Source organism: Equus quagga, unplaced genomic scaffold, assembly GCF_021613505.1.
Source record: "Equus quagga isolate Etosha38 unplaced genomic scaffold, UCLA_HA_Equagga_1.0 146_RagTag, whole genome shotgun sequence".
Classification (NCBI taxonomy): Eukaryota; Metazoa; Chordata; class Mammalia; order Perissodactyla; family Equidae; genus Equus; species Equus quagga.
In genome coordinates, this window is record NW_025796728.1 from 10,363,080 (window position 1) to 10,385,053 (window position 21,974).

General features: G+C 42.0%; 2 protein-coding genes across 2 annotated transcripts in view; one reads left to right on the forward strand and one right to left on the reverse strand.

The window, feature by feature from the left end:
* The first annotated feature begins 18 nt into the window (after positions 1–18).
* On the forward strand, positions 19–4,321 carry LOC124232954 (60S ribosomal protein L9). Its single transcript, XM_046649914.1, has 8 exons — positions 19–95; positions 542–588; positions 678–793; positions 1,394–1,489; positions 2,475–2,607; positions 3,556–3,636; positions 3,849–3,963; positions 4,226–4,321. The coding sequence occupies exons 2-7, from the start codon at positions 543–545 to the stop codon at positions 3,953–3,955; spliced, it is 579 nt and encodes a 192-aa protein (XP_046505870.1). The 5' UTR covers positions 19–95; position 542; the 3' UTR covers positions 3,956–3,963; positions 4,226–4,321.
* A 3,450-nt stretch (positions 4,322–7,771) lies between these two features.
* The window catches only part of LOC124232929 (beta-klotho), a 30,938-nt gene continuing 16,735 nt past the window's right edge, over positions 7,772–21,974 (reverse strand). The window contains exons 2-5 of the mRNA XM_046649851.1: positions 19,616–20,126; positions 17,554–17,822; positions 12,428–13,571; positions 7,772–9,356 (exon numbers count right to left, since the gene is read on the reverse strand). Coding sequence (XP_046505807.1) covers positions 8,968–9,356; positions 12,428–13,571; positions 17,554–17,822; positions 19,616–20,126 — 2,313 coding nt within the window. The 3' untranslated portion in view covers positions 7,772–8,967. The remainder of the gene's footprint in view (positions 9,357–12,427; positions 13,572–17,553; positions 17,823–19,615; positions 20,127–21,974) is intronic.

Consider the following 21,974-nt stretch of genomic DNA (forward strand, 5'->3'; position numbering starts at 1 on the left):
GGCGTCGCGCCCTCATGACGCCATGCGCAGGGCTTTTTCCGGCTACAAGAACGTGATGACGAAAAACGTTCTCTCTTTGCCGCGTCTACTGCGAGGTGAGGATGTGTGTACTCTCGGTGGGCGCTGGGAATCTGAAGCCATCGGCTCTGGGAAAGAGAGCGGTGCGAGTCTAGCGCTCGGATCCTTTATTCTGGTTGTCACCCCGCGCGGGGAGCGCCGTCTGGATCTGGCAGCGCTGGGATTCGAGCCCTGGTCTGGGCTTTTAGGCCTACCCCCGCCCCTCAGCCTTGCCGGGATGGCGCCGCCCTAATAGGGCTCCCAGGGTTGCGCTGAGCGCGTTCGCCCACCGGGCCTCATGACACCGTGAGGGAGCTGCTCCTCCCGGGCCGGGACGCGCCGGGGGCCGCTCTCCGTGTTGGCCCTCCTGCCTCCTCCCCGGGATTCCTGCTGCCGGGCCGGTAGGAGTGGCGCTCTGTGCAGGGCCGTTTGGTCGAAAACAGGTCCTGCGCTGGCCCGCTTACCCCAGGTGTTTGTGTTTCAGAATGAAGACCATTCTCAGCAATCAGACCGTCGACATTCCGGAAAATGGTACGAGACTCGATGTTTGCCTTTTCCTTACGTCTTTCCTGCCTTCCGTGTGCTTTGTTCCGAGCCCTCACGAATACGTTCTCTCCTAGTCGACATCACTTTGAAGGGACGCACAGTTATTGTGAAGGGCCCCAGGGGAACCCTCCGGAGGGACTTCAATCACATCAACGTGGAACTCAGTCTCCTTGGCAAGAAGAAGAAGAGGGTGAGGGGCTTTTTTTTTTTTTTTATCTCTCGGTTGATTGGAAGGCGATGGCTTAAGAGCATTGAATGTGGTTGCTTTAAAAATTATAGAAACGAGGTTCAGTGTTTCAGCTTAAAGTTGAGTGTCCAAAATTGTAGTTAGTTTCAGGGTATTGTTTTAGCGAAGTTGGAAAACCAAATTCCGAATCCAGTGGCTTGTCGAGCTCAGTACTAGTAGTCCTCATCAGTGGCGGGTCTCAATACTGTCACAAGTTGGGTTTACTTTTCTCGTGGTTGTCAGAATCTTGGGAACCGGGCAGTTGGTCTTTTAAACCTGATATTTTAGATTTCCGGAAGTGAAGTTTGATGCAGCTTGTACAGAAACGGTGTTTCTGGGTTGTCATTCCATTGTGAAATTGTGCACCTGTGATGTACAGTAATAGAAATGTTAGTTAATCTTTGAGAACTTTATATCCGGTGGCTTGCATTTTTCCAGTTGAAAATTGTATGTTTTAATCAGGGTTAATGCTAGACTCCAGAGTAATTCTGTAAATAAATGAACTGTGTTCTTCCAAGCCTGCTTATTACTGGAAAGAGTTCTAAAGTTTTTGTTGTGCTGCAGCTCCGAGTTGACAAATGGTGGGGAAACAGAAAGGAGCTGGCTACCGTCCGCACGATCTGTAGTCACGTCCAGAACATGATCAAGGGTGTTACGCTGGTAAGCGGTCGTCAGACTTCTTGGTTGCGGGAGGGGAGGTTTCTCAGCTGTATTTTATGTATTCGACATAAAGGTCTACTGCAGAGAGTAGATTATGCATGTAATTTAGTGAGATACTTGAGTTCTAGAACTTAGAAAAAGGGGATTGTGGCAAGTGTGTTTAATGGCATCCCTGGGTCTTTAGGATAAAGTGGTAAATGTGAGTAAAGACCAGAGGGTCTTAAAGGCTGATGTGTTTTCACACAAAGTAAGATTCACACCTCAAAGGTGTGTTTTTAGTAGAAAATGTGGCACATAGGGTAGGCCCTGACTTGTTGTTATGCCTCTCGCCACCAGGGCCCTTGGAGGGGTAGAAAAAACGTGGATCTAATTTCTGAGCTCCTTGTCCATTTCCCTAAAGCTTATTTGGTGTCACTGTTCTCTTTCCAAACCCCTCCCCCCAGCTTTTAAGATAAAGTTCGTGCTGCTGTCTCGCTGAAATGCTTTTCTTTGCATTAAAACTCAGCCCTTCCAGAGTGCATCTGTTCATGGCACCCTGTACTTGACTCCATTGTAAGCCTATCCGGGCGTGGTTCCCGTTCACCCTTGTTCCCAGGCTCAGTTCCTGGAGGGCGGGGGGCCTGTCCTGATAGCCTCAGTTCTTGCCATCTGGTGTAACTCAGTAAATGATAGCTTAATGTGCAAGATGGAAGACAGACTTTAGGGTCTCATTAAAAGAAGCTAGTATTGTTTACTGTGGGCATAGGAGGTAGTAAAATAAATGCTGTCTTAAGGAGCTTCTCAGTCCACTGAGGAGAGACAGAAACAAGTGTTTGTGTATAAAATCTTTGTAAGGCTTGGTACGGGTGACAGTTGGCCCAAAACCTTGACAAGGAGTGCTGTGTGAGGACTGTTTTAGTTTTAAATAAGTATAATGTAAGTACCGTACAAAATTTGGGTTTTACAAATTTCTCAGCATCTCTAATAGTTTGTTTATTTAACATAGGGCTTCCGTTACAAGATGAGGTCTGTGTACGCTCACTTCCCCATCAACGTCGTCATTCAGGAGAATGGTTCTCTTGTTGAAATCCGAAATTTCTTGGGTGAAAAATACATCCGCAGGGTTAGGATGAGGCCAGGTATGTGCATACTTTGGGATATGATTCAGAAATTTTTCTTTATACTTGTGAAACCTGGTTTTTTGGGTTGGCTATAAATGAAACTAGATGTGTTTCATAATTGTCCATTTTGATTATGCTTGTAGTAACTCTTGTTGCTAGCTAAGGTTTTACATGATATTTATACCAATTGCACTTCCTAAAGGCTTATATGTTGGGGTAGTTTACAGGGCATGGTGGCTGTTTAATTAGCTTTGCAAGCTGAAATCCTTAAAAAAAAGACCATTTGAATGGTGATTAATAGCATAGACTCTGCCTAGGTTCAGATCTCAGCTTTCACAATCAACCTTGAGCGGATTGTCTCTATGTAGCTCATTTACTCATCTGTAAGATTGGGAATACCTTATTTAACTCATTAAATGAGTTAAAATTGAAAATGCACTTAGAGTTCTTGCCTGATCGAAAGTAAACGGTGAAATGTTAGAAAATTTTAAAGCCTAGTGCTCTGTTGATGCTTTTTGATTCTGTTGGGGTGGGGAGGATTGGGAAGAACGGATTCTTAGTACCAGTTTCATGGGCTCTGCAAGAGTATTATATTAGTATGGTCAGCAACATTTAATGAGAACCCTTCTTAAAAAATAAACTTTTAAGGGATACCAAATATGTGTGGTAGACTTCATACAAATCTTTGTACAGCTGAAATCCCACTAGCTGAATACCATTTTCTCATACTCATTTGAACCACAGAAAGAGTCTGACCACTCTGGGACAGATTCATTCAAGCAGGGACATGAGACTTTGGCCCAGATAAGTCAGCTCCTGTAGAACCGAAATCTCAAGTTTCATTTGGTGTGTAGAATTTTAAATGGAATAAATTGCTACTTAATTTAAATACTTTTAAATTAAATATTTCTTAGACAGATTGGATTTTTTGTTGACACTATATGCAAATGCTCTCTTCCCTTTTAGGCGTTGCTTGTTCAGTATCTCAAGCCCAGAAAGATGAGTTAATTCTTGAAGGAAATGACATTGAACTTGTATCAAATTCAGGTTCGTGTGTTTACTATGCCTAAATGTGCCTACAAAATTTTATCTAAATCTTGTAGTTGAATACATGATTATTCTCTTCAGTTGATGAGCTTTTTTAATTGTAGAAATTAAGTAAAAAGCTATCCCAAAGATAGTCAGATTTTAAGCATAGCATATAATAAAGCACTTTGTTAAGATGGTTTGATTGGTAAAGTAATTGTTTCTCTCTACAGCTGCTTTGATTCAGCAAGCCACAACAGTTAAAAACAAGGATATCAGAAAATTTTTGGATGGTATCTATGTTTCTGAAAAAGGAACAGTTCAGCAGGCTGATGAATAAGATGTAAGGTAGGTTGTTGTGAGTTTTATTACTGCTGTAATTGGAGGTCTTAATTTACTAAGACTTCAACTGGAGTTGTAGTAATGGGAGAAAATGGTGAGTTGAATTCTGGAACTCAGTAAATTTGGCAGAATAAGATGGAATTACACACGTCTTTGTTATGGACCCATAAGTCTTAATCATAAAGTATGTTTTAGATTGTTGAGCGTAAAACTTTTCTGGGCAAAGGTGTTGATAGAGATTTACAGACATTTTCATTTCTTTCTACAGTTGTCCAGCTACAGAAACAGCAAGATGCCGGATGATTCCTGAGACTTATTTGTGATATTTTAAAAGATGCAATAAAAGCTGTGTATTGATTTGGGACTTTTTCTTAAACTGAATTCTTTCTAACTATTTGGCAAGTAAACAGTTAAGAAATAAATTCTGGTGTGTTAAGAACAATAATGGAAGCAATGGAACAGGAGTTTTTTCTAGTAAGACTTCATGGGAGAAGACTTGAAGTATCAAGGGTGTTTCAGGCAAGAGCAGTATGGTACCCATGAAAGGCAACAGCACTATAGGCTATTCATCATTGGATATAGAACTTTAGGGAGTGTCCAAAGGTATCTATAATTTTGCAGAGTCAGGAATTTGAGTATTTGTGAGGCAAGTGTGCCTGAGTCACTTGTTTGTATATGAGTAACTTTGTGAAAAAGTGCCTGAAAAGTGGAACAGAGATAACAGTTTTAGTAAAAGTTGGAAGATGAAATTAATTTGTGTTTATGATGAACATGTTTGCTGGGGGCCAAGGTCCTCTCAGTCTTATCCTTTATCCTACCTCAGCCACTTACTCTCATATCCGAGTCCTTGGTATTTTAAAAAACTGATAGACCTCCCGTAACCTCTTAATTCCGTGCATCACATTCTCCATATGCTGCCACACTGGCTACCCTTTAACTCACCCAGGTTGCTCCCACACCTCCTCTTAACAGTCTTCCCCATCTCATTTGACGGAAACTCCAGCCTTCCAATTTCTCGGGCAAACAGAACATTCAACCTTGGTTTCCCTTACACTACACTTCCAATACATCAGAAAAGTCTGGGCTCTGCCTTCAAAGTAAGATGTTCAAAGATTTTAATAGAAAAATTAAGCAAAAAATAAGAGCCTTTGGAATGTATGGATCTTACTGAGATTTTGATTTAAATGAATGAACTGGGTTTTTTTATATTAAGGAGTTAATCTTGGATGATAATGGGGTTAAGTTTTGAAGAAATGGATGAAATCATCTAGGATTTACTTTAAAATATCTGAGATGGGGTTAGGGTAGGCGTTGGATGGGGTTCTAGGTGAAACAGCTTACTTGTTGAAGCTGAGCAATGGTGATTCATTATGCTATTCCTACTTAAAAATTTTGAAATTTTTTATAATGTAGAAAATAAAAAAACCTGTGTATTTCACCTGTTACTGTAACAGCCTTTTAACTGGTCACCTTTGCTCCTCCCCCATCTGTTTTCAGCAGCAGCCAGAATGCTGCTTTCAAACTCAACTCTCTCTTAACCTTTCTGACTACACTGTGACCCTCCTGTCCCTCAACACCGCTGCTTTAAAGCCTTCAAGTTGCCCGCCCTTTGGAGTGGCAACTTCAAGTCTATAGTCAAACATTTTCAGTGAAACCTACCTTGACCACCCTATTAATTGTGCTCCCTCCACACCCCCATTATAGCATACCCTTACCCCTGCTCTGCTTGTTTTTGTCCATGGCATAATATTTATTGTTTACTTTGTTGTGTACTGATTGTATGCTTTTTCTTTTCCTGCTAGAGTAACCTTCATGAGGATGCAATCTTTTCTACACTGGGATGTTCCAAGTACCTGGAGCAGTTCTTGGTACATGGCCATTTGCTGGGTGACTGGTACCCAGACTGCCAGGGAGATTCAAGTTAGAAAGACTTAGACAGTAATAACAATGGGACTAGAAAGGAGATGTTTTGGGAGTTATTGACAGGATTTCAAACTGAATTTGAGAGTTGTGGAAGAAGAGTCCAAGGGGCAATATTACAAAAGGATAGAAGTATTAATATTGAGAGCATCAAGTATATATAGGCAGTAGTAGCGGCTGTAGGAGTAAACGTAATCTCTCCAAGAGTGAAGACGCCCAATATGCTGGGTGAGACCTTCACAGGATAACTGGGAGGCTGGTTGTAGCTAAGGAGTGATTTCTATGTAATAACTTGGATGTGGAAAATAAAAGTCCTGCTCTTCCAGGGAAGTCTTCCATGTCTTCTGTGTCTACTATGGATAAGCACTTGTGTGTTATTTTCCCAACTGAGGTGCAGGTGTCAGTGTCATTTTATAATGAGAAAACATACATAGAAGTAAGTTACCAGTTGTCGCAGCTTGGGAGGCTGAGGGGGGCAGGGTTGGGACAGAACCCAGCTGGAATACCAAACCCATCCATATTCCACGGTGCTTAGAATTGATCAGCTTGTTAGTTGAATATAAATAATCAGCATAAACCAGTTTATTTGGAATAAATTACATTAGTAATTAAACATTTAGTCACAATGTACTGACCTCATTTTCTAGAGGCTCTTTAAACATGATAGTTAATGTAATATTTCCATAAATATGAAAGACTTACTAGTGATAGTTATATTGAATACACAACGTAACACAAGAATACAAACGCTAACATGTTAGATTTTAAGATGATTTTTTTTCCCAACAAGTCTCAGAAAAGCTTAAACTTTGAAGATTTGATCCTGTCAAAAGCTATCAACACTTTATAACTGACTCTACGATTTTTAAGTGAGTTTAGGATAAACCCAAATAGTATAAGTGATCATGAGCCCGATTAAATATTTACCTAAAGATTCTTGTATGATGATGGCTTAAAAACTAGAAAAATAATTCCCAAGCGGCAGAAAGGGAACGATTGTGTAAGCATTAGGTTAGGAACTTTAGTAATTGGTGAGTTTATGGTCAGGCAAGTTCAAAAAGGAGGATGTAAGTTTCAAGTGTAAGCTCTAAATGTAAAGACAAAAATAGTGAAGGTTAATGAACTAGTAAACCACCAATACAAGATAATTAAAGCACAAACTAGAGACGAGGAAAGGAAAAACCTAAGTTTAATTCCAAATCTTTGTTATTCCTATGGCTAAATATGCATTTCTTTTTCAAAATCTTGCGTGTCAGTTTAAAAAATTGATGAGTGGCTCAACTGATAACTTCCTATGAGAATATTCACTGGAGCTTGGGTCAGAGCGAATCTGTGGCACAGGAGGAAAAAACACAGCCAAGTGATTCTTTTAAATGATCGTCTTTCCACATGGTAACATTAATTGACCAGTTACTGAAATTGTGTGTAGCTTCAGGCCCACTTAGTGGGTTCTCAAAATACCAAGAATTCCTGGCAAAGCATAACCTAAAAACTGTCAAGTTTGGGGGAGAGAGTCCAGTGGGGCAAAGAGAATAGGCTAAGAAAAGAAACGAGCAAAACTTTACTATTTGAATTTGGGCAGCTAAATAGCAAACTGATTTCTCATCACTTGTATTTATTTGAATTGACCAATTGTGTTATCTTTTTACAGTATCTTTGATATTTGTTGCTATTCCTTATCAACTTGACTCAGTTATGTATGAAATTTGGCTTCTGACATAGGTGGACCTGGAAAACAACCGTCATTGCCTTAATTTAGGGTAGTTTCCTACCAAGGCTTTTTGAACAGAAGAGCTTTCCTTTGACTCTTGAGAGTGAGTTCTTGGACAGAGTGGACAGTGCCTAGCTACTGTGTATACTGAGTGGTTGCTTAAATGTTGGTTAACAGAAAGAAAGAATGGGTGTAAATGAGTTCCAGTTTTCTTCCTCCAGCGTTTAGAAGACGCTGAACAAATCTGAAGGACAGAGTTCAAGGAAGTCAAATTCAGACTTCAGAATTTACTTAATCCCAGCTTCAAAGGTGCAATGTGGAAACAGTTTTAAGTCATTCAGATCATCAGCGTTCTGAGTTGCATCTGAAGAGTCACAGTGCCAGTTCCAGGTGTCCTGGCTGCGTTCTGCACCTCGAGAGGTCCCTAGATGTGTGTGTGTCAGAACTGTGACGCTCCTCAGGGGAGAGGGCAAGTCTTAGGATACTGTCCTTTGATGACTTGTTAATAAGTAAATTTTTACATCTTTTTAGAATGTTTAGCTTTCGTAAGTGTGCTAGATCTTGTCACCTCACAAAAATCAGGAGGAAGAATGATGTCAATTTGTCTTGAGAGGAAGTTGCTGTACTGTGAGGTTATAAGACTTCCCCTGTCTTCACAGGCAGTTGGGTCCAGCTCTCTTTAATCTTAGTCCTCTGATCTTTTTGTGAGATTAGTTATGGAAGTTACATGTTACTTTTTAAAAAATAAGATCTGATAAAAAGACCTCACAAATTAGATGTTTTATAAATACTTGCTAACTTGTTTCTATTGAGAAAAACTAAAGGATTGATATGCTTAAGAGTCTATGCAGTAACTGGATATAGACAAGCACTGCTTACCCTACTGTTTTTTTTCTTTCCGTTTGAGAACCACCGTAACCTAAAGAGGAAGCACCTTGTTAGAAGTGACTGAGTAGGTCACTAACTATCCAGTGTTAAGAGATTTAAATCTCTACTATGGGGTCTAACAAAACAAAGTTGTACTTTTTCAAAACAATTTTTTTTTATCATAAGTAGCTATGGGTATTTATAGAAAGCTAGAGAAGAATGCTGGAAAACAGCTCATCAAACTTCATGCAGCAGTGTATCAGATAATCCTCATAGCTTACTGACTGTCTAGGTGAAGCCTTTATCTTCAGATCCAAGAACTGAATTCACTGACATCAACACCTAAGGGAGAATTCATTTGAATCACAGCAGAGAGATCCAATGTCATCAGTGGCTACCACTAATATCTTAAATTGTCTTCTTTCTACAATATGGGTGTATCTTTGTTACCAGTATATGGAACTGGAGTGAACTTTTAAACTTTCTGTCTTGCAGACAGAAATAGGATCAATTTAGCTAAGAACTCTCTTGTGGCCTTTTTTTAATGGTATGTGTTGTAAGTTCTTTGCTTTCCAAAATTTTCTTCTCTTTCGCTTATGAAAAATGGTAATTGCTAAAAGTAGAACCAGGGTGGAGAAGAAGCAACAACCAAAGAATATCAGTGGTGTCTTCTGCACGAGAAACAAGCAGACAATGCACTCGGTGCTCCTTTGAGTCTCATTGCATCTCGGACTACTCTTCTGAGAAGGGAAGCCACTGCTACTGACCAGTTTGTTGTAAAAGTGAATTGAGGATTTAGCTTTGAAATCAGATGTGAAGAATCCAAATCTGGGTTTAGATTTTTCTTCAGTCAGTTTGAATGCATAATAGCCTTTGATTTTGACTTTATCAATCAGGTATGCTGAAAAATATCAGAAATGGACATTATTAATTACAAATAGACTATAAAATATCTTTGAATAAGAATTTAGTTTTCACTGAAACAAGCTAAACTGATGCCCATAAAAAACAGGTGGTGATTTCCATTAATGGCCTTTCAGACATTCTTTTATGATTGATATAAAGAAGAAAGTTAAAATATATGTAATGATTTGTTTAAAAAGAAATTCGAGGTAAAACTTTGATCCATAAATAATACAAGAATGCCTTGTGGAAAAAGCAAATTTAAGAATTGGAGCCATGGGGGCCAGCCCTGTGCCCAGTGGTTAAGTTGGCACGCTCCGCTTCAGCGGCCCAGGGTTCTCCGGTTCGAATCCTGGGCGCGGACATGGCACCACTCATTAAGCCATGCTGAGATAGTGTCCCACATGCCACAACTAGAAGGACCCACAACTAAAAAATACACAACTATGTACGGGGGGCTTTGGGAGAAAAAGGAAAAAAATTTTTTTTTAAATCTTAAAAAAAAAAGAATTGGAGCCATGAAAGTAAAAGGACTTAACTATCACTTTTGTTCACAGGGTCACAAGCAGAAAGATCTTGCCTGTTTGGCAGGATTCCAAACCTCAAATGTACCCTTGTTGCTGCCCGAAAACCACACTTGGTTTCCCCTAGTCACTCACTCTCACTCTCCCACTCGACTGTTTTACACCGTCTCTCTGTCTTCAAACTTACAGCACCCCCTCTGTCCTCCTTGCTTTGGAGTGATGACCTTCCTTGCTTCTTCAGTGAAAAACTGAAGCACTCAGGGGAGAACTTCTTCAGTCTCCCACAATCACATCTACGCATCTACTGGCATCTGCACTATATTCTGCCTTCTCCCCTGTTACTATAGATGACTCCACTTAATTCTCTCTTGCCCACTCAAGGACTTTGCTCCAGGTGTTCTCCCCTCTCTTTTCTCATGTGTTAGTTTTCCCTCATTACTGGGTCATTTCCATATAAACGTGTAACTTCTGGTATCTTAATAAGCAAAAACTACCACCTCCCTTGATTGCACATCCTCTTCTATTTATCTTGCACAGCTCTGGCTCCTGTTCAGTCTTTTTTACTGGTTTCTTCTCTCTCTGACCTCCAAATGTTGAAGTGTCCCAGGGCTCAGCCGTTTTCTCTATGCTTGCTCCCTTAGGGATCTCCTCCAGCCTTATTAAATACCACCCATTTGCTCTTGACTCCCAAATTTGTATCTCAGCCCCAGACCTCTCCTCTGAATCTGAGACTCATATCTGTTAGCCTACTTGACATCTCTAATCGGATGTCTAATAGACATCGCAAACTTAACCTGTGCAACGCCAAGCCACTCATCTCCAAACACTGTTCCTACCAGTCTCCCTCAACCTGGTAAATGGCCACGCGTCCTTTTAGTTTCTCAAGCCAAAACCTTGGGATCATTTTTTCACTGTTCTCTCACACCCCACATCCAATCCTGTTGACTTTACCTTCAAGATACATCCAGAATCTAGCCACTTCTCACCATCTCCACTCTCAATAACCTGATCCAATCCACCATTATCTCTTACCTAGACTAGTGCAACACTCTTTCTGTTCTTCTCCTTTACACTGTATTCATGAAAGAACAGCCAGAGCGGTTATTTTACAGTCTAAGTTAGATTATGTCAACTTTCTGTTTAAAACCTTCCAGAACCTTCCTATCTCAGAGTAAGAGCCAACGTTCTTACAATGGCCTACTGAGCCCTACCTCTTCCCTTACCTCCTGACCTCATCTTCCATTACTGTCTCCCTTGCTCTTTCTTCTCTAACTACTCTGACCTCCTTCCTGAACCACAAACAGACCAGGCATGCTCCCACATTAGTGTTTTTGCATCTGCTATTCTCTCATCTGAAACACTCTTTTCAGATAACTCCACAGGTTTACTGCCTCACTTCTCCAGATTTTTGAAGACTTCCCTGACCACTCTATCTAGAATTGTAACCACTCTCCTATCCCCCACCCTGGGCGCCCTCTTCTCTGCTGTTTTTTCTCCATTGACTTTTTCATCTCTGACATGCTATATCTTACTTATCTATTTGTTTGGTGACTCTCATCCCACAAAAATCCAGGCTCTACAAGGACAGTAATCTTTATTTCATTCAGTGGTGATATGGTGCCCAGAGTAGTTTTTGCCCATTTTAGGTGCTCAATAAATATCTGTCAAATGAATAAATTTCTGGGAACTTTTTGCTGCTTCAACAAATTGATCATGAACATTTAAAAATAAGATTTAAAAAAAAATGATAACAGGGGCCTGCCCGGTGGTGTAGTGGTTAAGTTCACGTGCTGCTTCTCTGGCCTGGGGTCTGCAGGTTCAGATTCGGGCATGGACCTATGCACTGCTCATTGAGCCATGCTGTGGCAGGTGTCCCACATATACAGTAGAGGGAGATGGGCACAGATGTTAGCTCAAGGCCAGTCTTCCTCAGCAAAAAGAGGAAGATTGGTGGCGGATGTTAGCTCAGGGCTAATCTTCCTCAAAAACAAACAAAGAAAATGATCATAGCCAATGCTGGGAAGAGTATGAGAGATAAGTACTCTCAAACACTGCTGTTTATAACATTTGACCCAATAATTCCATATTGGGCAATCCATCCTAAAGAGACAATCAGAAATGAAGACAAAGATTTATGTACAAAGATACCTATTTTTTTAGTAGTTAAAAAACCAACCTAAGTATCAAACATTAGATGAATGGTTAAGTACATGGAGGTAAGTCCATATGATGAGATATTAAGCAACCGTTAAAATAATGTTAACAAGGAACTTTTAATGATGGAACACGTGATAGTGAGAAAAAAGTTGGATACAAACTATTATAGCATGAACTCAATTGTATTAAAAATATCTAGCAAGCACAAGTCTAGGTGCTTGTTTTGGAAAGTGAGATTTCAGGTTTTTTTAAAAAATGCTTTTCTATACTTGCCAAATTTTCCATAATGAGCTGTCTGTCACTAATGAGCCTACTCCCCTCCTTCTTTTGTTTGTATTAGTCGGGAATATCATACTTCACTGTATCTGAAGTGGTCCCCGAACCTCACCTTTTAAAGCCTCCTGAACGTATTTCTCTAGGTAGTATTTTCGGAGTTCATCATTTTCCAGAGACTGGTCATCGATGCCATTGGCCGTAATGTAAATATCCACATCTCCATAGTTCCTCTGGATCCACCTCAGCACCTTCCGCTCTCCCCAGGGCATCACGGCCAGGCGGCTGGGGGAGCTCAGGCAGGTGATGTCCTGCAGAAACTGGACGTCCCTGTCGGCGTCGTAGTTGCTGCCGTTCTGGCGCGCGTGCATCACGAACCTGGTGGTGAAGTGGTTCAGGGCGTAGAAGTCGGCAGCGCCCTTGACCAGCCTCCTCTCCTCCTCGGTGAACTGAGGCAGCGTGGACCGCGAGAGCCCTTGCCTGTTCTTGAAGGCGATGTACTCCTTCATGGCCGGCGGGTAGTCCCCGGTCTTGAAGAGGGGGTCTGCGAACCAGGCGATTTCGAACTGGAGGAAGCGCTCGGCCGCCTCCCAGTGCGAGTCCGCGTAGGGGTTGGCGGGTTCCGCCCAGTCCGAGTGCAGAGACAGCGACACGGCCCCGCGCTGCGCAGGCCGGTACCGCGCATCGTAGAGGTGCCAGGCCCGCGCGTGGGCCATCAGCAGGTTGTGGGCTGCCCTGTAGGTGTCGTTACTAGTGCGGCCGTAGATGTCACTCAGCCGATTGGGCTCGTTGATGGTGATCCAGAGCTTCACCAGGTCCCCCAGCTCCTGGAAGCACAACCCGGCGTAGTCCAGGAAGGCCTGGGCCGTGGATGGGTTCAGCCATCCGCCGCTGTGCAGCAGAGGCGTGGGGAGGCCTAGGTGGGCGTGGGTCGGATAGTACAACGTGACCATTGGGGCGATGTTGAGCTTCAGTCCCTCACTGACCACACACCTGTAGTACCTCAGAGCTTGTCGGTTCACCGAGGACAGGTTGCCAGTGGGAAGGATTGAGGGCCAGTCGAGAGCAAACCTGTAGTGAGTGACTTTCATTCTTGCCAACATCTCAAGTTGTCTTTTGATGCTGACAAAATCTGTGCATTGCGCTGGCCGCGTTTTCAGCCTCACTCCTTCCACTCGGTGCAACAGTCTGTTGCCGGTCACATTCCACACGTACAGGTGAGGATCGCTGAACTGGGGCGAGGAAGCCACCGACTCGGGCTGTGAAAAACAAGCGCGTTCAGGTAAAGCACACCCCGCAGACAGGCTCTTAGCGTACATGGCCCGAGAGGAAGAAGGGCCCCGTCTTGTTTTGCCTTTCACTGACAATAGAGGAAATAAATGATGCATATGTCCTTCATAACGACATGTGTGTTCCTGCTGTTCTCCTGGTGATGTAAACGAACAGGGCTGATGGATTATCCTCCCTTCCAGCCCTTGAAATTTCCCAGGGAGACCAGAAAACATAGGGAAGGAACCACACCCAGTGCTTGGCTTGGAAAACAAGCTGTTTTTCAGAAAATGCTGAGAAGCCGTTTTGCAGTTTGTCCTAAAACCCACGTTATACAGTAGGGTCTCATGAGATTCTCTTCAAATGCATGAAGAAATTGGCTTGGTACCCTCAATTAAAAGGAATCTCTAAAGATGGACCTTTCTGCCATAAATTGGAGGCAAAGTTAAAATTCCAGTTGTAGGGGCCAGCCTGGTGGCAGTGGTTAAGTTTGTGTGCTCTGCCTCAGAGGCCCAGGGTTCCCAGGCCTGGATCCCAGGCTCGGACCTAGCACTGCTCATCAAGCCATGCTGTGGCAGTGTCCCACATACAAAATAGAGGGAGATTGGCACAGATGTTAGCTCAGGACCAATCTTCCTCACACACACACACACAAAATCCAGTTGTAGAGAATTTCACCGAGGCCAGCACTCGGGGTTGGAGGAGGCTGGTTGACTCCAGCCACAGTTCCTAAAGAAGCCAGTGGGATGCGATAGGGAAAGACTCCTTGCATCTGCCGAGTGCAATTCTCTAACATCTCCTATTTGAAAAGTCCAACTGATATCACATGTGCATCCTTGTGTTCTTCCCCACCCATGTGCCTGTGAGAATATATCATTTATTCATCCAACAAGAGAATACCGAACACCATCTTTATGCTGGACACTTGGATTAGGAGTGGAAAGGACAGTAAAATACTCCCCAGAAACTCCCAAGTTGACTCTCGGATTTCATGGTGTCTCATTGCCTGCGCTTCCACCAAGAAGACAGCCTTGGTCTCCTGTTCTAGTTCTGTCCCTTTGAAACTCAGGCTTGGCAACTCTGTATAGTGACAGAGCAATCTCACCCCCTTCACAGGTGTGCTGTGAGGTGTTAACGACTCTGGGCAAGTGCTCTCTCAACTCGAAAGCACTCTACAAACATAAGGTAGTTATGACTTGGGTTTAATTCCCCCTAGTTGCAATAATTGCCTGCTTGAGTGTAAGTTAAAACAGAAATGGCTTAAGAAAAACATTTCTTAAGAAATTCAAGATTAACAAGAGAAAGTAAAAGTTCTGTCCTTGTTTTAAAGTACTTTTTCTTTTTGTGACTGAATTTAAATGCACCTGGAAAAAAATGATAATTAACCTTTGGTAAATATTTTCCCTCTAATTGTTTTCTCGTGTGTCATCTTTCATAGTCTAATTACAAAACCACATCACTGCCCACTTGCCATCTGCCAACCAGTTATCTAGAACATTAAACTGAAAGAACATTGATCATGTGAGCATGAAGTTAAATCTGTATCTAATTATTTGAGTAAAATCCTTCTAGCCCGGATGGTCAGTTTCAGTGTTTTGAAACCTCAGAGCATCATGGTTTTGAAAGCAAGTTTACACAGGGCAATCTTGCCGTAAAGTAAGGCAGGATCAAATGAAAAATCTCTCTTCCTTTTAAAAACCTCCGAAAGCATTAATCTTAGCAAGTGGGTGTGATTAATCTGCTAAGAGATCTAGTTAAAGATAATGTGCCCTGGTCTCAACCCTAGCTCCCAGAGCTTGGGTGTAAAATTCTATTCCCCACTGAAAGGATCCTGGGCTCCTTGGAGAAATGGCTTTTTCCAGGTCTGGCGCAGGAATAGCATGAGGTGAGCTGGTACATCTTGCACCAGAAAAATAAGAAAGTGCTTAAAAACTGAAAGGGAAATGTCAAAAGGACACAAGAGCATCTTGAGGGAGTCCCACTGGCCACATTTGAGATAATTTGAGCACCAAACATCTAATGAAACAATGACAACAATGATTTATAACATATTGAATTTAAAAGAACCCACCTAATAAACATAGAAGGAATAACCTAGTTAGAAATTCACCATTTTGCAATCTACAAAGTAATAATTAATTCAGGCAAGGCTCATGAATCAATGTTAAGGCCACTGGATGAAATGTTGTTGGGGAACAGGATATTTATACAGTCTCAAAGTATCACCATCAGATTACTTCTTAATTACAAATGGAAAAGGTACCTTTCAATTAAGAGATCTGGCAAATGCCACCTTAACCAAGACATCTGGTGGCTACTACTTCAACCAACGTTTTCAGTAATGAAACAAACTGACATCATGTGCCTCCTGATGTGATGTGTTGGGAAAGATACAACATCATCTGTGTAGTATTATTTCCAGAAATGGTTAACTGAATCTAATAAAGAAAAAATTAGGGGCTGGCCAGTGGCATAGTGGTTAAGTTCGCATGCTCTGCTTCGGCAGCCTGGGGTTCGCAGGTGCAGATCCTTGGGGCAGACTTACACACTGCTCATCAAGCCATGCTATGGTGGTGTCCCACATACAAAATAGAGGAAGATTGGCAACAGATGTTAGCTCAGGGTGAACCTTCCTCAGCAAAAAAAGTAAAAATGTTGACTTTATTCATTCACTATGTATTGAGCATCTGCCGTATGCCTGGCACTGCTCCAGTAAGGCATACAGCAGACAGCAGCACCTCATACATCTCCATGTGTGGAGAGAGCTTGCATTCTAGTAGGGGAAGACAGGTGATAAATAAGAAAAGTGCGTAAAGTGGTTGCCAGGGGATGGGAGGTGGGAGAAATGGGGAGATCCCTGTCAAAGGGTACAAACCTCAGTTATAAGATTAACAAGTTCTGGGGACCTAATGTACATCATGGTGAGTATAGCTAATAATACCATATTATATACTTCAAATTTGCTAAGACAGTTGGTCTTAAACCTTCTCATTACAAAAAAGAAATGGGAATTATGTGACGATATGGACTTGGTAGCTGATGCTGTGGTGATAATCATTTTTCAATATATAAACCTATCAAATCAACACATTGTATACCTTAATCTTGCATTATGTTGTACGTCAATTATAGCTCGATAAATATAAGCTGGAGAGAAAAATGAAAAATGTGAAAAGTGCACAATGTTAGATACTGATGAGTGCTGTATAGGAAAATGAAGCAGGAAGGGGAATGAGAGGCGATAGCGATGGGTAGTTGAGAGAGGAGGGATGGCTTATTGAGACGGTGACATTTGAGTGAATATCTGAAGGTGAGGAATGAGACATGTGGGAAGGCCCCACTGGGATATAGAGACCTCATAAGGCAAATTACCCAAATCTGTCAAATAAGAGGAATCACTTAAATAAAGGGCCACTGATAATTTGCTTTTGGCAAAACAAAAACCTAAAAAAAATTTTTTCCTATAATTTTGTTTGTTTTTTTTGTTTTTGAGGAAGCCTGGCCCTGAGCTAACATCCATGCCCATCTTCCTCTACTTTATATGTGGGACACCTACCACAGCATGGCTTAGTCAAGCAGTGTCATGTCCGCACCCAGGATCCGAACCGGCAAACCCCGGGCCGCTGAGAAGCAGAACGTGCGAACTTAACCGCTGCACCACTAGGCCGGCCCCTATAATTTTGACACTACTAACAAATGCCTCTCACAAGAATGACTATAAGTTCCCTGAGACTGTGTACTCCTTGAGGGCAGCCTCCATCTCCATCACCAAATATGAGCTCTGGCACATGAAATGCTCAGGAAGCATTAACTCTTCTCTTCCTCTTTCCCCGACTTCCCTTCCTAACCTTCAGGTGATCATGGTATTTGATATCGTCTGACAGCTATCTTTTAGCTGTCATTGGGTAAATGAACTAAAATATTGTGTACTGTTTGCCCCACTTTATAGTTAATTTGTACATAGTCACTTACCTTGAGGACAGATTCAGTGACACCCCAGGAGAAGTCGCAGGGAAACTGACCCTGCACATCTGGTGTGGACTCTTTTAAAGTAAAACCATTTTCTTGGATGATCTGTTTATAGTAACGTGCTGAAGACTTGGGTTTTCTTTCTTTTTGTTTACTATTAAAATCCACATAAAATAATCCTCGGCGAGTGGTGTAAGCATCCTGCCACTCAAATCCATCCAGGAGAGACCAGGCAGTGTAACCAAACACTCGTATTTCGTCAAACCTTATTGCTGCTCAGAGGGAAAAAAAAAAAGCAGAGATGTTTGGAAGACTAAACACTCTGGTTCATGTTTACAACTTCACTGACAACATGCCAGGGACAGCATATTGCGAAACCAACCTTTTACCTGTTTTGCAGGCCCATTATATCAAACAGAAAATTCATGTTTATGCTTCAACAGTAGCAGGGAGTTGCCTCCAGAATGATTCCCCCCACCCCCCAACAAGTGAAGGACACAGTTAAAGAATCAAATTAAAAATATTCCCGAGAGTGTGCAAATCTGTGTCAGAAGGCATGGAAATTTCCAAAACTCTTGGGGACCAATGCAGATGTCTGCTTGTGATCAAGAGTTTCTTATTTCAAGCTTGGGTTGGTTCCCATTTGTGAACAAACTATCCATTCTATGAAATTATCCTTCAGGGATTGAAAAATCAGCTTTGAGAATTAACATAAGTGAATGTAGATATAAGAGGAGAAAGAAGTAGGGTGATGGAAGAGAACAAGACCTGACTGGGCTGAGGGGCAGGCGGTGGCAGGGCTTGCTCTTGCTCTGCTATGCTCCTGGGAGGCTGCTATTGAGCAAGTTTCTTGACCTCAGTTTTCTCCTTTGTAAACAGAAAAGACTGGAAAAGATGATCTCTCAGGACCTTTCTAACTTTAAAACTGCAGTTCAGTGACTTTTAGGAATTGAGTAAAAATGAAACATGGAAATCAACAGCAGCAATAAGAGCAACGAACAACCAAATCAACCATGAACCATTTTCCTTTTCTTAAATGCTTTCATTTCTCTCATAGAAATGCCTCATTTCTGCATTTTGGAGGTTTTATCACTGACATTGTTTTCCTCAAAGGTGGAAAATCCATGCCAAGAGATGCCTGTGAGATAAATACATTTCAACAGGCCCTGGTTCTAGTCCTCTCGGTGTAGTGTGCTGAGGAGAGGTGGAATGGTAATGTCTGGGGAATGACACCCATTCTGCCCAAGGGAATGGCATTTGGCCCAGGCCGTGTAGGCAATCTTCTGCTCTGGAGGCCCCGATGTACGTGTGCCCGAGGCTGGGCATGGCTCTTTTCCATGCTGCTCCTTCCTACAGGTTAGGGCAGCAGGGTCTTGCTCTCCCTGAGGGCACCCCCTGAAGACTCTCCTGCAGAACCTGAGATTTTCCTCCAGGCTTATGACTTCTAAAGAGAGCTACAGACTTTTAGAAAGATCCAGAGAGTTTCTTTATATTTGAGAGAAATGGAGCCCAATTCTGCAGGGGCCAGAACCATCGTAATTTGAGCTTGTATTCTACTCCATTATTTCAATCAGCCACCTGTAGATGTCACTACTTGAGTAATGGAAAAAGAATGAGAGGCTAAGTAGGGGTCTGAGCCATATCCAGGAACAACAGAAATTACTCAGCTTTGCCATTCATGGCTCATTCTTTGTCTTCAGACTTTTTCGTCATTTAGTCATGTAATAGAGTCAATGGAGCACCGATTTCAAGAAAAGCTTTCAGCATTTCAGACTAAAGTACTACGGTTAGAAAACTTCGGACAAATCTTTTTTAGCATTATTTCCTTCTTAAAAGAATGAAACAGCATCTTGCTCCCAATTAAAGATGTATCTACAGTCTAAAATTATTTTGTTCTCAAACTTTTATTTAAAAAGACATGAGAGTCACATTTAAAAATTCTGTCAACATTGGACGATAGGAAAGGCCAATAACAGCAATAACCATATATTCAAATGTTACTTTAAATATCCTATGAGATCAGTACTGAAAAAGTTTTAAAAAATTGAGCTAATGCGCAACCAACCTCGAAGGACCTGATTGAGGAAATTCTTCATCATGTAGATGGCTGTGGTATCTTCTGTTTTCACGTGACTATCTGTGAACCAGCCATTCTCAGCAATCAAGATTCGGGGGTTGCCATATTCCAGTTTAATCCAGTTTAGCACTTCTCTTAAATTGAGTGACACATTTTGTCCCATTTTAGCCATGGTGTTCTGGGGCTTGAAATTGTTGGGTCCAAATGAAAAGGCAAAGAAGTCAGCTGTGCCCCTCACCTCATTCTTCTCTGCTTCAGAGAAAAGGGGTAGAATAGAGAGCAACTTCTTTTTCATCACCTCTGGATAGTCGCCGTCCCCGTGGATGGGGTCGGCAAACCACCCCAGCACAGAAACCATGGATTGTTGGCACTTGAGTATATCCATCGTGTTTTCTGATCTGTTTGGCTCAATCCAGTGGGATCCCAACGTGATCGATAACCAACCCTTCTGATGTGGGCGGAAATTTATGTTGTAGTTATGCCAAACTTTCGAATGAGCCTAAGAAGAAAATATTATTAATCTTTATTGTCCTTCCTCACAAGGATTGTCACTTGCCTGATGGAAGGTCTTTTCATGAACAAATTAATGAAACATAGGGTGATGCAGGGGAGAGCTGCCAGGGAGCCCTGATGACCTCAAAGTCTGCTTTCTGTCCACTCCCTGGGCTTCCAACCTGAAGCCTCTCCGAGGGGATTGCCAAGGGGCAGGGAGAGAGCCCTTGTCCAACCTCCATCTTACTTCTCTCCCTGGCTGCCTTCCTGGGCCTTGTTTGGGCTGGGTACAGGTGAGATAGTATGTGGATTATAGAGTTTCTTCCTCTATATAAGAAGACACAGACCAGTGATCTTTCATTGTTCTATGGAATCTCCCTTAGGCCCTAATTTAGAAGTCCGGGATAATCCAGGCTCTAAATTCTGTAAATGGATAATGATAGAGCCACCTCCTAAGCTTGTTGTGAGGACTGAGTGAATTAACATACATATAGGGCCTTAGAACAGAGCCTGGAACAGAGTAACCTCTTTATAATCCTTGGCTATTATTACTATTATGATAAAAGGGCGGCAGGCTCTGCAAAAAGCAGAAAAGCTGGAAAGAACGTGGGCTTTGGGGTCAGCACACTTGGGCTTGAAGTTCAGGTACTTACTGTGTGGCCTTAGACAAGTCACTTAACTTTTCTGAACTCCTCAGCTGCAAAAGGAAGTTAACAATATGCTTTGTAAAGTTGTTGTTAGATGTAGAGCTAATGTATATAGTAAATATGCAGCATAAAATAGAGCACCTAGGAGGGACTGCCTAAAGACGGATGTTATTATTGGTCTTCCCCGAGTTTACATTTCCAGTCGAGCTCTCATAACAGCTTCGAGGTCCTATTCTGTTTAATAGGTACTTATTGACCACTTACTCAAGCCTGGCTTGTCCTGCCCTGAGGAGGCTAAAATAAATGGCACAGGAACTTGCCCTCAGGAGCAAGCAATCTTATTGGGAAAATAAGACTAACATGTGTGAAAGAGAAACATATAAATTGGCATAAAGTAAGGCATTAAATGAAAAAATAACTAAAGCCAGAAAGGGCCATGAGCTATACTAGAAGGAGGAACCAACATTAAGGACTGCAATTAAGGATTCTAGGCTAGATAAATGCCCAAGGCCACCGCTCTGTCCCCGCCAGCCACACAATTAGCCTTTGTCTGTGTTACAGCCACCTCTCTTCCCCTCAGCGCTTGACTTGCTGCCTTTTGATGTCTCTTCCCAGGTGTCCCAATTTCTCTTCTATCTGGGTATTTCTAAAACAAGTGCACAAACCTTTACTATTTTTAACTCACAAAGTTTTCTTTCAGTTTTGCTCCTTAGCTTTTCTTTCGCTTATTAGAGATGTTTTATATTGGGTTGGGTTAATCTGAAAGTGCCTTTTTGTAGGTCAAAAATAATCAAATATGAGCAACAGTTCAAACCTAACAGATTCTGTGGACACCAAAAATGTTCCAGGATGGGGAAAGGTGGGCGTTACTGTAAGAGGTGAGGATTCCAAAGCTGATGCCGCCTTGCTTTATGCAAGCATAGCTAATTTAAATCATTCCATGAAAGATTTTCTGAAGGAGTAGGTGTCTCGAGGCATTACTTCTGTCTACTTGTCTTTGCTCAATTTTCATTGGAAGATCCTGGAACCATTTATCATCCAAGTTCCCAAGGATACTTAAGAATGCTCTCCTTTGGGCATGGATGTTAGCTCAGGGCCAGTCTTCCTCAGAAAAAAAAGAGGAGGATTGGCAGCAGTTATCTCAGGGTTAATCTTCCTCACAAAAAAAAAAAGAGAATGCTCTCCTCTTAGAGAAGTGTTCTGGCTGG